Raw genomic sequence first — 12,487 nt, 5'->3', positions numbered from 1 at the left:
ATTACTGTTCTGCCTTGGAACTGATACTTAGTCTAAGTCAGAAAGTAAAGGTTAAAAAAAATAAATAAAAGCTGCCTCTCAATGTATTTTTCATGTTCAGAAGATCACTTAACAGACAGGGTAAAAAAAAAAAAAGAAGCTGCTGAACTTTAAAAAAAAATTTTTTCTTTTGAAGCAAAAGGGTGAGGCCATTTGATTCTCGGGTGCATTTCAGCATCAGTAGAGAATGAAACAAATCAGAGACCATCACTGTTCAAAGACTCTTGAGCCTGGCAGGAGCAGAGGCAGGGGACTTTCTAGGAATCAGAAGAACTGGAAGGAAAGCCAGCACTCCCGGGCAGCCTTGCCCAGTACTCATTCACTCACATTTGATGTTGAAGGAAGCATTGGCACTGTGAATTTCTTCGCCTGTGTCATTATCCCGAGCCACACACTGAAAGGCACCTGCATCCTGCAATCGGTCCACAGCTGCAAAGCTCAGGTTGTTCCCCTTGGTAAAGCGCCTTTCTGAGTCTTGGACAGGGACCCCATTGAGCAGCCAGTGCACTTGTACGCGGCCCGGGGACTCCACCTCACAACGCAGCAGTGCCCGGCGCCCCTGCAGAGCATCTTGTGAGGAAGGCTCCTTGGTAAATCTTATGGCAGCTCTTGTTCCTGTAGCTGGGGTTGGGAGTGGGAGGGGAAGGAAAGAGAAGGATCAGGATCCTTCTACCCAACACATGGCTCCTTTTCCTTATCCTGACGGATGCAGGAGGGTAGCAATAGAGAAACACAAGCATATTGCAGGCCTTTAATTAATGTTTGAAGGTGATTCAAAAATTACCTACAAAGGGCCAGGCATTAAACCAGGCCCTGCAAGGCCCAAAGGCATCAGATAGAGTTCTTGCCCTCAAGGAATTTACAGTCTTGGTCTGGCAAACTCTACTTGTACACACACACATAAAACAGTTAAGTAATAACAAAAGACAAGTTATGATAGTTGCCAGATGAGTAGTGTAGACAAGACGGTCAGGAGGCCAGAATTAGGAAAAATCAAAGGATCACAGACTTAAAGGTAAAAAGAAAATTCCTAAGGACTAGGATGGTCAGGGAAAAGATGTTTTTTGAGCTTGGTTTTGAATGTTAGATCAGATTCTGATAAACACAAGTATCATTAGAAGGAAGAAAGTATAAGGTATTGTCTGAAAACGTTAGAAAGTATAAGGCTCGTTTGAAAGGGTAGTGAAAAAATAGCTTGTCTGGCTGGAAAATTGTTTGAGGCTACCCCGTAGAAGATTTTGAAAACAATCTATCTAGTGTAGCCTTTATAGATAGTAAGGATCCAAGGAATTTGGCAGAGTATCACCATGATCAGGAAGATATTCATGATGGCTTTGTGGATTGAAAGCCTCCTTCTCCTAGAGATGGGAGGTCCTGGATTCAAATCTGGTCTCAAGACACTTCCTAGCTGGGTGACCCTGGGCAAGTAACTTAACTTGACTAGCCCTTCTCACTCTTCTATCTTAAAACCAATACACAATATTGAATCTAAGACAGAAGGTAAAGGTTAAAAAAAAAAAGATTCTGAAAAGTAGGGATCCTGGAAGCAGAGAAAAGAGCCAGCTCTGTTTTTTAGAGTGGGAGGATGGAAAAGACAAAGAATTAGGGAAAGGTGAGTCAGGAGATTTATTTCTTCCCTTTCCCAAGAGAGCTTGGCATCTCACAGCAGAATCATTTATGAAGGCACTTGCACCCTTGAAAGAGAGTTGAGGAAAAAGAGATCCTTCAGAAATATGACGCTGACAACAGTAGAGAACCAGCTATGGATTCAAAAAGAGAAATGTCTCAGAAATAGGTCTAGAGAACCTAGCTGAGCATATCACAATGAGAAATAGGGCCGCTAGAATCTTTTGGTGCCAGAGGTATGATATACTTTGGGTACATGTATTCCCTACATCCTTGCCTCTCTCCCTTTGTATTCCAAGGCACATTTTCTCACGGACACTGTAAGCATTTACAGGAGAGTGTGCCTCGTGTTTTATGGGTAGAATGTTTTGTAGCTATTCTTTTTACTACCTTGCTTAGAGCCAACTGTAACTACTGACTGACTTGAGGGGAAGTAAATTGGTGGAGGCTTGTGACCTGTAGTTTTAGAGTATATATCTGTAGTTATTTTGAAATTGTGGTAGTCAATGATACATGTATAACCCAGTAGAATTGCTTGTCAGCTCTGAGAGAGGGGAGGGAAAGAACATGAATCATGTAACCATGGAAAAATATTCTAAATAATAAATAAACGAGATTGTAGTAGTAGACAATTCCTGGGATCCCAACCTGAAAGTGCCAAGATGGTGGAGAGAGGGAGAGAAATCCCTGAAGAGTGGCTACAAGAGAATAAAAAGGTCTTGAATGAAGTGATACAAAGCAGGAAATGCAAAACTGGAAGAACACAGGCCCTTTCTGCTTTCCAGGTGTCCAGTGAGGAAGATAAACTTCTGTGGGCCTCTGAGTGGTGGGGCAGTAGGTCGTGTCAGGCCCTTTCTCATTCAGAGTTGACATGAAGCCAAAAGCACATAGCCTTATGATTGCTGAATGTAGAACTCCTAGCCTGGAGCCCTGACATTGTTTCTATTCCTGTTTGTGTCTACCCATTCCTGACTAAATGAAGGATTACTGGACATTATAGGTTGTAAAAGCTCAGGAGAAACACCAAAGATCTGGGAGTTGGAGTCCAGGCCAGAGCCTGCAGCCATCCATGTCCAGTCCACCAGCACAGCAGCTAAGAAGCAAGTACCAACCAGTGGCCAAGCTAAAAATCTATTCTTTCCACTGGCTATGAAACATTCACAAGTGAACCTGATGAGGCAAATATTTTACAGCAAACTGCTTTAAATTTGAATATACTCTCATGAGGACTGAGATGATATAGGAGAGTATGCCTCTGGTTTAGGGGGATATTTCGTACTTTAATATTTGTTATATTTTCTCTCTTTGTAAAAGCTAAAACAACAACCCCACACCCCATATATCTCAATGACTATTTTTTTCATTGCTTTCTTTAAAAGCATCAACAAAACTTGAGTCGGAGAGAGGGAAGGAAGGGAGGAAAGGAAGGAGAAGCTTTATTAAATGTCTATCCTGGGAGGTAGATGCTATGATTAATTTTACAGCTGAGGAAATCGAGGCAGCTCAAGGTAAAATGGCTTACCAGGGTCACACAGCTAGTAAAGGTTCAAAGGGAAACAAACAAATTGATACTGCTATTATCTTGTTCATATAAGCATAAATAGTTTTTAATATGAATAGTTCCGATTATATGATAAGGATGATGACTTTATAATTTACAATAGGGGGACCTTATCTGAGGTTTTGCTTTCCACAGATTCAGTTATCAAAGGTCAATTCAAAGAACTGGAAGTTCCACCTGCAGACAGAAGCCTGGCCCCAAAATCAATCTGCCCCCAGCTAGAGTCTCCTCTGCTTCCTGCTCTTTTTTAAAGGGTTGGGGTTTGTTTTTTTTTGAGAGGGGGCCCACAGAGCCCAGAAGCAAAAATGGAGAAAAGAGTACATATATACGGAGGGCAACAGCAGGCACTTGCTTATATCCAGGGTTAATGCCATCCACAGAGGGTCTTAGAATGATAATATCCCCCAAGAGATTTACTGTATTTATTTCAAATGTCCATGATTTTATTAGCATAGGTCCCCCTTCCCACTGATTCCAACAGATTCCTAAGATTACAACCTTTTCAAACTTTAGTGGCCAGTCTTTGTGAGGTACTCTGGCCCTACAAATTCCTGGCCCTCTTTCCCTCAACCTTTGAATTGGGGGAAAAGTCCTTTTAATCTATCATTGTGCTTTCCAGCTTGGCAAGACCAGTTCCACTGGTATAGCCTTTGGGAATCCTAGGCCATCTTCACATCATCCTGAAGCAGCAGGACTTCGGTGGAGAGGAGGAAAAACTGACCACTATATCAGAGAGGGAGACAGCATGATGGGAAACTCAAACCCAGAATTAACTGGTAATGTGTGCCTAAACAACAATCGGTTCTCAGCAGACCCCACCCTGACACCAAGGCAAGACACTTCGGGTTATCTGGGGCCCTTGCCTCTGGTAGAGGCATGCCAGGACTGCCTCCCACCCACCATACCAAGGAAACCTTCCGTTTGCTGCCAAGGATGGCTTCTTAATGGGAAGACAAAGAAGGAAGGGCCAAGATTGCCCATGTTTCCACCTGGGGCCTCCCCTCATCTCCAGTTCCCAACTCCAATGCTACCACTCAACTCTGGCCCAGATCCAGGGTGCCACCCTGAAGAAAGGGGCCCCCAGCAGGGAAGGACCGAGTCCCATGACAGTTTGAACAAAGGAAAGGAGAGGAGAGTGTACCAAACAGCAACTCCAGGAGGGAGGAGGAGAGCAGGGCAGGGCAGGTGGCATGGTTACGGAAGCAGGAATAACACATGGGCCTTTGTTCCCAGGGCCCATGTGGGTGCACAACAGACAGAGAGTTGCTAGGACCTGGGACAATATGAATGAGCAGCCTTCTGAACCTGGGGGTGCCGCCAATGGGTGCTGGGCATCAGGACACAGCCTTCACCCTATTAAGCCCAGACCTCCAACCTAGCCAAGTCTGGGAAGAGACCCAAACAAGTTTTGCCCAGCTTCATCTAAATGGGGTGGAGGGGGGAGAGGGAGAGAGCGAATGAGAGAGACAAAGAGAGAGAGGAAGAGAAGGAAAGGGAAAGAGAGAGGGAGGAATGGAGGGGGGGGGGGAATAAAGAGACAGTGAGAGACAGAGAGACAGAGACAATGCAGTGTGGTGTTTTAAATCCTGCCTGGCTACTTCCCAGCTGTGTGGACCCTAGCCAAGTCATTTAATTTCTTTGTGCCTCAGTTTCCTTATCTATAAAACAAGAAGTTGGATTTGATGACTCTATGATCCTTCCAAATCCCTTTCATAGGCAGATTCCTCAGAAACTACAATGGAGAATTAACCAGAAAATTAGCCCCCACACAGATCAAGGTCTAGGTTTTCCTTGTGCATTCTATATTCAAAAGCTTGAATCATGTGAACGGATGGGGTGGAAATCATATAAAGCATACAGGACTTTGAGAAGTCAGAAGACCTGGGTTTAAATCTCAGTTCTGCTACTTACTTTGAGCAGTCAATTTCCCTCTCTAGATCTCTCCATTTCCACATCTGCAGAATGAAGTAGATTAGGCAAAACGTTTTCTAAGATCTCTTCCAGCTTTCAACCCTATGAAAATCCCTGAGAAAAGCACTGAGAAAGTTCCCCCTCCACCCCCATTGGGCTAATTTTCCATTATTCCCTGCTTTCTAGCTGCCTCCTCCTCAGAAGACTAGCTAGTTCTTCCCCTTCCCTATTTACAGTATGTTTGGGTTGGAAGAGTCCCAGGATACAAAAGAAAGAATTCTGAAGAAGAATCCCAAGTTATAACAGAAAGAAGACATGAGTTCTAATTCTAACTCTGTCACTAGCCTCAGGGAAAATAATTTTCTCCCTGAGGCTCAGTTTCAAAAAATGAAGGGACTGGACTAAATGTTCTATTAAGGTCCTGCTTCTCTCAAGCATTCTCTATCTAATCCAAAGCTCTCATTTTATTTTATTTATTTATTTTTAAGCCCTTACAACTGAGGTTAAATGATTTGCCTATGGTCATATAGCTAGTGTCTAGGGTCAAATTTGAACCCAGGTCCTCTAGATTCCAGGGCTGGTGCTCTAACCACTGTACTACCTATCTGCCCCAAGCTCTCATTTTATAGATGAGGAAACTCTGAGGCCCAGAGAGGGAAGACAATTTACCTAAGGTCATATGGCAATTAATAGTACAGCAATGACACAGAATTCTAGTGCCCTGTTACCTCACACTGCCTCTTAAAAAAATGCAAATTTGGGGCCACTGTATGGGTTCTGAATCCTACCTACGTCATTGAGCTAGCTGCTCTGATAGAGTTATAGACTGCCATAGTGTCAGGGAGGTAATACCTGAATGACCAATACTGAGAACATTGAAATGAACTCAAGACAAAAACAGAGAGCACAGATAGGGAAAAAGATTAAAGGACAGATGAAGCTTGCACTAGGCAAAATCAGAAGTGCCTTTTAAGATGGCCCCAAAGGAAAATGTGGGTACCATTTTACAAATGAGAAACTGAAGCAAAGTATGATGGGAAGGTAATATGTCTCAGCTTCAAAGAGGAGTTTAAATCCTGGGAGCTAAAGTCAGTCTCCCAGCTCTGGTTGCACTGTGCTCAACTGGACCAACAATTTTGAACCAGAGGTATACACAAACCCAAAGAGAATACCTGCCATGAAGCCAAGGGAATGTTCCTAAGAAGTGTACTTACACAGAAAAGTAAGAAGTCACTTTTTTTTTTTAATACAATCTTCTGTCTTAGTAACAACTCTACATCACACAGCTAAGAAATCACTGAGGCTAGAATTAAATCCATGTCCTCTAGACTCCAGGCCTGGCACCTAGGTGCCCCAAAGTCATTCATTCTTTATGGCAAGACAACTGCCTTACAAAACTCTGAAGGGCTCCTGCTCTGATAGCCTAGGGACAGACCTGAAGGCATAAGACTTGATCCTGTAAAGTGTTGGTCCTGCAGGGTCACAAGAGGCCTAACATCATCTTGCCACCCATATGATTGGGAGAGAAGAAGGGGTCCAGAAATTAAGAGGGGCATAGGAAAAACCCAACTCATCTCAGTAGGGGTGTGTCTACCAGAAAACAGAATGGTGTGGTCTAAGGAATACTGATTGGAAGTCTAAAGACCTGGGTTAGAGTTCTAGCTAGCCTGGGGTTTTGGATAAATTACTGACCTCTCTTAGTCATAAGATTTCTCATTTGTGAAATGGGAATACTGTTATTATCTACCTCAGCTGTGGTGCTATGAGCTAAGTGCTTTAAAAACCTTAAAAACGACATAAATGTTGAGTTCCTGCCAGGCAGCAGTGGGCCAAGAAGCTCGATGTACCCAGGTAAAGAACTGACAGCCTCGAGAGAAATGACCCTGAAGGATGCACCCTTGGCACAAAGGGCTGACAGACTGAGCTACCACCTGCCGCAGTAACCTGAACCAGGCCAAAAGCCAGGCAGCATTCCTTTGAGGGGCCGTGGCTTCCCCCTCCCTTTGGACTAAGCCTGCAGCATCCCCTCCTGCACTGCCTGAGGAGTGGGGGGCCTCAAAGATGACATGGAAAGCCAGGACTCGCTGGGGCTCGAGCATGTATATTCCCAGACTGCCACACTCAGAACCCCTTCTGCTTGCACGACAGGGTCTGGGAAACATCAAAGCCAGACCCACGGGGCCTTCTGTCCTTACGTCAGCCCACAGCAGGTCCTGGTTAGCACTTGGCTGGGGCAGATTTTAGACAGTACAAAGGCAGTCAGAGCTGTTGCCAAGACTTCTCCAAACCCACAGCCCCCCAACTTAGCATGACCAACTGAGCACCCCCCACAAGGGCCAGCTAGGCAAAGGACAAATCTCAGGTCCAAGCACAAGAGAAAGGGACATCACTTTGGCCACCAAGTGTTCAGAAGAGAACCTGTATGGTATGGCCCAAGGCTCAGACCAGCTGAGATGCACACCTGAAATTATTCAGTTTAGGGGTGGGAGCAGCTGGGGGTATACCTAGGGCACAGAGTACCAGAGCGCCTGACCCAACTCTTCCAAAAAGAGGAACAACCTGGAGCTATTTAACAGCTTTGGATCCTATCTCTAATGCAGGAGCTGCTCAATAAATGTTTGATGATGATGGACATAAATGATGAATTAGGAAGGTTTTCTGAGATCATGACTAAAAGGAAAAGGAGACAAACTTCTGTCTTTGCCCCCTAAAATGGAAAAGAAGTCATTCGGGAGGAAGATTCCTACTATTTCCTAACCCATCAGCCCATGAAGAGGGGCTACAGCAGTAAACCCCCTAAGGAAAGGCTGAGACATCCACAGCTTCTTCTAGGACTGCCTCACTAATGGACTTCTTAAACTTGCCCCACTCCAGAGGACAAAGAAAGCAACAAATGTGTTCCCCAGGTGAGGAGCCAAGCTCTAGCCAGATGGAAGAGCAAAAAATCCAAGAGAGAAGGCCTGAGAAGCATAGACTAGGATTTATTCAAAGGCAGACTCCTATCTGCTCAAAGCAGAGTCTCTGATAGCCCCATAAAGAGATTTTCTAAACTCACTTGCTTCCCCTCTTTCCAACCTCGACTCTGCAAGCAGACACACTCAGGGTGAACCCTCCCCCCAACATACACACACTCACACTCATCCTCCTCGTAAACTATTTAGGGGGAGAGCTGGATGGGCACACATCCCAGCATACGCTATTCCTGGGGCTCTTGTAGGGAAACAGACATCTCTGGTCTGGTGCCCAAATCCTCTGTTATTCTCCAGGCTCTGTGCCTAGAAGATCCCTGTGTGTACATGTGTGTGTGTGAAGAGGAGGGGATGAGGGGTGGAAGGACTTTTCACAAACACAACCACTCCACTACTCCTGGCCCAGGGAGCTTAGTTAGCCAAGATTCTTCTCTTCCTTGTGCCTCTGATTAACCCTTTTGCCCTAAGTCCTTCAGTGCTCATCGACTACTGACCCAAGAGGAATAGGTCCCCACTGCAGAGGAATAAGAGTCTCCTGGGCTTGGAGGGAACAAGCCAGACTCATTATCACTGGTCAAACCGCCTACCAAAAAACCCTAACAGCTTCCCATCCTAGAGCAAATATATATGACAAGCCCTAAGGCAGGCATACAAATCACGCTGCTGTGAAATCTCAAGAACAAAGAGGAAAGAAATATCTTTCTCATGAGAAGAACTTTGGGAATCCCTCCAAAAGGGATAGTCTAGAGAAGTATGGACATTGGCCACAGGATGAAAGAATGGATCATACCAGAAAAGATTCACAAGTATCAACAAGGGTCAGGGGCAATTTGATCCCCCCACCACTCCACTTTTACTGAAGGGGAGGCTGGGGGGAGTGGGGAATTAGCATACTCATATAAGGAAACTGAGGATGTCTCCTACAAAGTGAGGTCTGGAGCTTCAAGGTGGGGTAGCTTAGAATCAAACCTCTTCCCATGAGGTACACAGAGCTGATAGGGTTGTAGAGAAAACTCCCAGCAGAAGATCCAGGCTGAGAGGTAGTATGCAGTCCTGTTTTTATATATATGGACCCAAGTACTTAAATCAGTGGCATTTCACTTATTTATTCAATAATCCTAGAAAGGTATGCTGGAGCCAGATTGGGAAAACCCTAGGCTGTAATAATAAGCCAACAAGTCTGCATTTTATTCCACTCTCAGTAGGAAGTCACCAAAAGTCCTTTAACAGGGAGTGAGATTCTCTAGGAGGATTACTCTGGAAGCTGTGTGGATAGAGTGGAAAGGGGAGAATTGGGCAGAAAAAAAGGATACCAACTTGAAAGTGGATGAGAGCCTAGGAAAAAGGTAATGAGGTAAATTGGGGTGGCAACAATGTGAGGAGAAAGGTATAGATGCTAGAGATGTTTTGGTAGAATCAACAAGGCTGGCCTGCTGATTGGATGTGAGTGGTAAGAGTAAAGTCAAGTAGTAACAGATTCTGAATTTATGAAACTGGATAAGTAGAAGAAGATATAGCTCTCAAGGGAAACAAGGAAAGTAAGGAAGAGGGAAAGGTTTGGGGCAGTACAAGATTAAGAGTGGTTTTGGATAGTTTGAGTTTAAGGTACCTTTGGGACCTCATGATGGAAACATCCAAAAGACATTTGGTAATGCATGACAGTTGGTAATGTTTCAAGAAAGAAACAAGGGGTGTGTGTGTGTGTGTTTAGAGAGATCTGGGGGACAGCTAGGTGGCTGAGTGGAAAGAATGATAATTTTGGAGTTGGGAGAACCTGGGTTCAAATGTGGCCTCAGAGTATTTCTAGCTGTTTGACTCTGAGCAAATCACTTAACCCCAACTGCCTTGCTCTTACTACTCTTCTGCCTTGGAACCAATATTTGTATCAAATTTCTTAAAATTTAGAATATTTGTCCCATGGTTACATGATGATTTTTTCCCAGCCCTTCTTCCCTCCTACCTCTCATAGCTGACAAGCAATTCCACTGGGTTATACATATATCATAGTTCAAATTTTTTTTTTTTATCAATTTGAAGAAAAGAAAGTAAGGGTTAAAAAAAAGAATGATAGATAGATAGATCTGGGAGTCTCCCTTGAGGAGGCTCCACAGATGGCAGAGGTCTCCCTCCTCACCAATCCTATGCCAATGCCCCACTCCCTATTCTAAGCACATGTTCCAACACACACACACACACACACACACACACATACATACACACACACATACAATGGGAAATAATTCAATGCAGGGCATCAGGCTTAGAATGTTGAAGCCTCAGCTCTAGTCCCAGGTCTGCTACTGTCTGATATCAGGCAGGACATGCTTCCTTCTCTGGACCCAAGTTTGGTCTCCTTTACCATGACAGAGTAGAACCCGATCTTTGATGGTAATCTACCAAGAAATATTTATTAAACATCATACATTGTGCTAGAAGCTGAGGGTAGTTTATCTTCTATAGGGGAAACACTATGGATAAGTAAGAATATCCAGAATAAAATCAAGAATAAAAAGTGTCAAGGAAAAGTTGGCTCTAGGAGCTAAGAAAAATCAGGAAAGATTTCATTCATGTAGAATGTGGTACTTGGACTAATAAGCCTTGAAGGAAACTGGAGATTCTAAGGCAGAGGTAAGAATGGAGTGCATTACGGGTAGCTGGATACCACAGTATAGAGTGCCAGACAGATCAGTCAGGAAGACCTGGATTCAAATATAACCTCGGGCACTTCCACATCCTAGCTTCATGACCCAGGGCAAGTCACTTAACCCTGATTGCCTTGCTTCTTACTGCGTTTATGCCTGAAAGGGTTTAAAAATAAATACATTTTAAAAAGAATGTAGTGCAATCGAGGTATGGGGGACATAAAGATGAGAGATGGAGTATCATATGTAAAGATCATCAATAAGGCCATTTTGCCTGCAATAGAGAGTCAATGAAGAGGAGTATTACACAATGAAGCTGAAAAAAGTGTGTTGGAATCAGGCTTAAAAAGCCAAACAGAGAAGGTAACAAAGATTTGTTCCAGGCCTAAGACTCTGTGATCTCCGTTGATAGGGTTTCAGAGGGGCTTTGGCAGATCAGCATCTTCTCCCAATGCTAGGGACAGAGTCTCCTCTCTTTCTCAGACTAAAGCTTTGGTGCTGGCTGATGGTTTTCCTGAGTTTCTCAATATCAACAAAACTTAAGTCAGAGGAAAAACTCCCACATAAAGGAAATAAGATGGAGAAAGAGATTCCTTAAATTCAAACTTACTCCTGGCTGGACTAAATGAACAGGACAAAAACCACCAGATGGCTAAAAACAACCAACCAGATTATCTCATTTATCATAACTTCCTCAAGGGGGAAAAAAATCCCAATTCAAGAACTGCAGGGCACTAACAGACAACTCTCCCCAGGCCCCATATCCTAAAGTATAACAAGATGTCAAATCCAATTCCCAGGTTCAAATCCTGGAGGGGAAGGGGTAGTCTTTCTAAAGGATTCTGTAGGGTCAGAGGCAGTTATGAAAATGGCCTTCCCATGCAAACAGAAGATAAACAGTAAAGAAGAATTTGTAAAGAGCTAGAAATGTTATAGGATTAAAAGCACTAGATTTGGAATTATGAGACCTGGGTTTGAATTCTAGCTCTTCTATTTAACATAATTTGTATGACCATGGAAAAGTCACTTCCTCTCTGTGGTCATCTCTTTTTAAATCTTTGAAATGAGGCCAGCACCAAATTGGTCTTACTCATTTCATCCAAGTTAAGATTTATCTCCTCCCTGAAGCCTCCCCTGACCACAGGCATCTCTTCTTCCTCTGAACTCCTATAATACTTATTCATACATTCTTGTGACATCTCTTATATTACTTAAGTCGTGCCATTGTTCAACTTTTCCTTTGTCTTGGTCTACTAGATCTAAGAAGCAGGAGGGTGGGGACTCATGAACCATTATAAAGCTCTTACATAGCCTAGACTAGGATTGATCACACAATAGGAGCCCAATAAATACTTGTTGGATGAATCCATCTAAGGTTGCCTAAATGCCACTGGCTCTGAAGTCTGGACACCTGGGGTCCATTTAGTCTGGTCTTAGGACTTTAAAAATGGGAAGGGACCTTATTAAAGATCTATTTAAAATCCTTCATTTTACCAATGAGGAAATTTAACTGAAGGGGGGCAGGATGGAATGACTAGCCAGGCGACTTTGGGTCAATTACCTGCCTTTAGTGTTCCATCTGTAAAATGAGATTAAGCCAGATGATGTATAAATTCCAGCCAGCTTGAACATTCCACAATTCTAAGCCTCTCTGGGTCTGAAGGAGAGTATGTGAATGGACCCTACCCACCCCACCCCCAGATTAAGTCCTAAAACACAGCCCACTGGGGAAGTGGAGA

The 12,487-nt window shown here is 43.8% G+C and overlaps 1 protein-coding gene across 1 annotated transcript in view; it reads right to left on the bottom strand.

The window, feature by feature from the left end:
• Nucleotides 1–12,487, bottom strand: part of PTK7 (protein tyrosine kinase 7 (inactive)) — a 92,340-nt gene that overhangs the window by 40,439 nt on the left and 39,414 nt on the right. The window contains exon 2 of the mRNA XM_007483943.2: nt 367–660. Within this exon, the coding sequence (XP_007484005.2) occupies nt 367–660 (294 nt within the window). The remainder of the gene's footprint in view (nt 1–366; nt 661–12,487) is intronic.

Source organism: Monodelphis domestica, chromosome 2, assembly GCF_027887165.1.
Source record: "Monodelphis domestica isolate mMonDom1 chromosome 2, mMonDom1.pri, whole genome shotgun sequence".
NCBI lineage: Eukaryota > Metazoa > Chordata > Mammalia > Didelphimorphia > Didelphidae > Monodelphis > Monodelphis domestica.
This window is presented reverse-complemented; position numbering and strand designations above follow the sequence as displayed.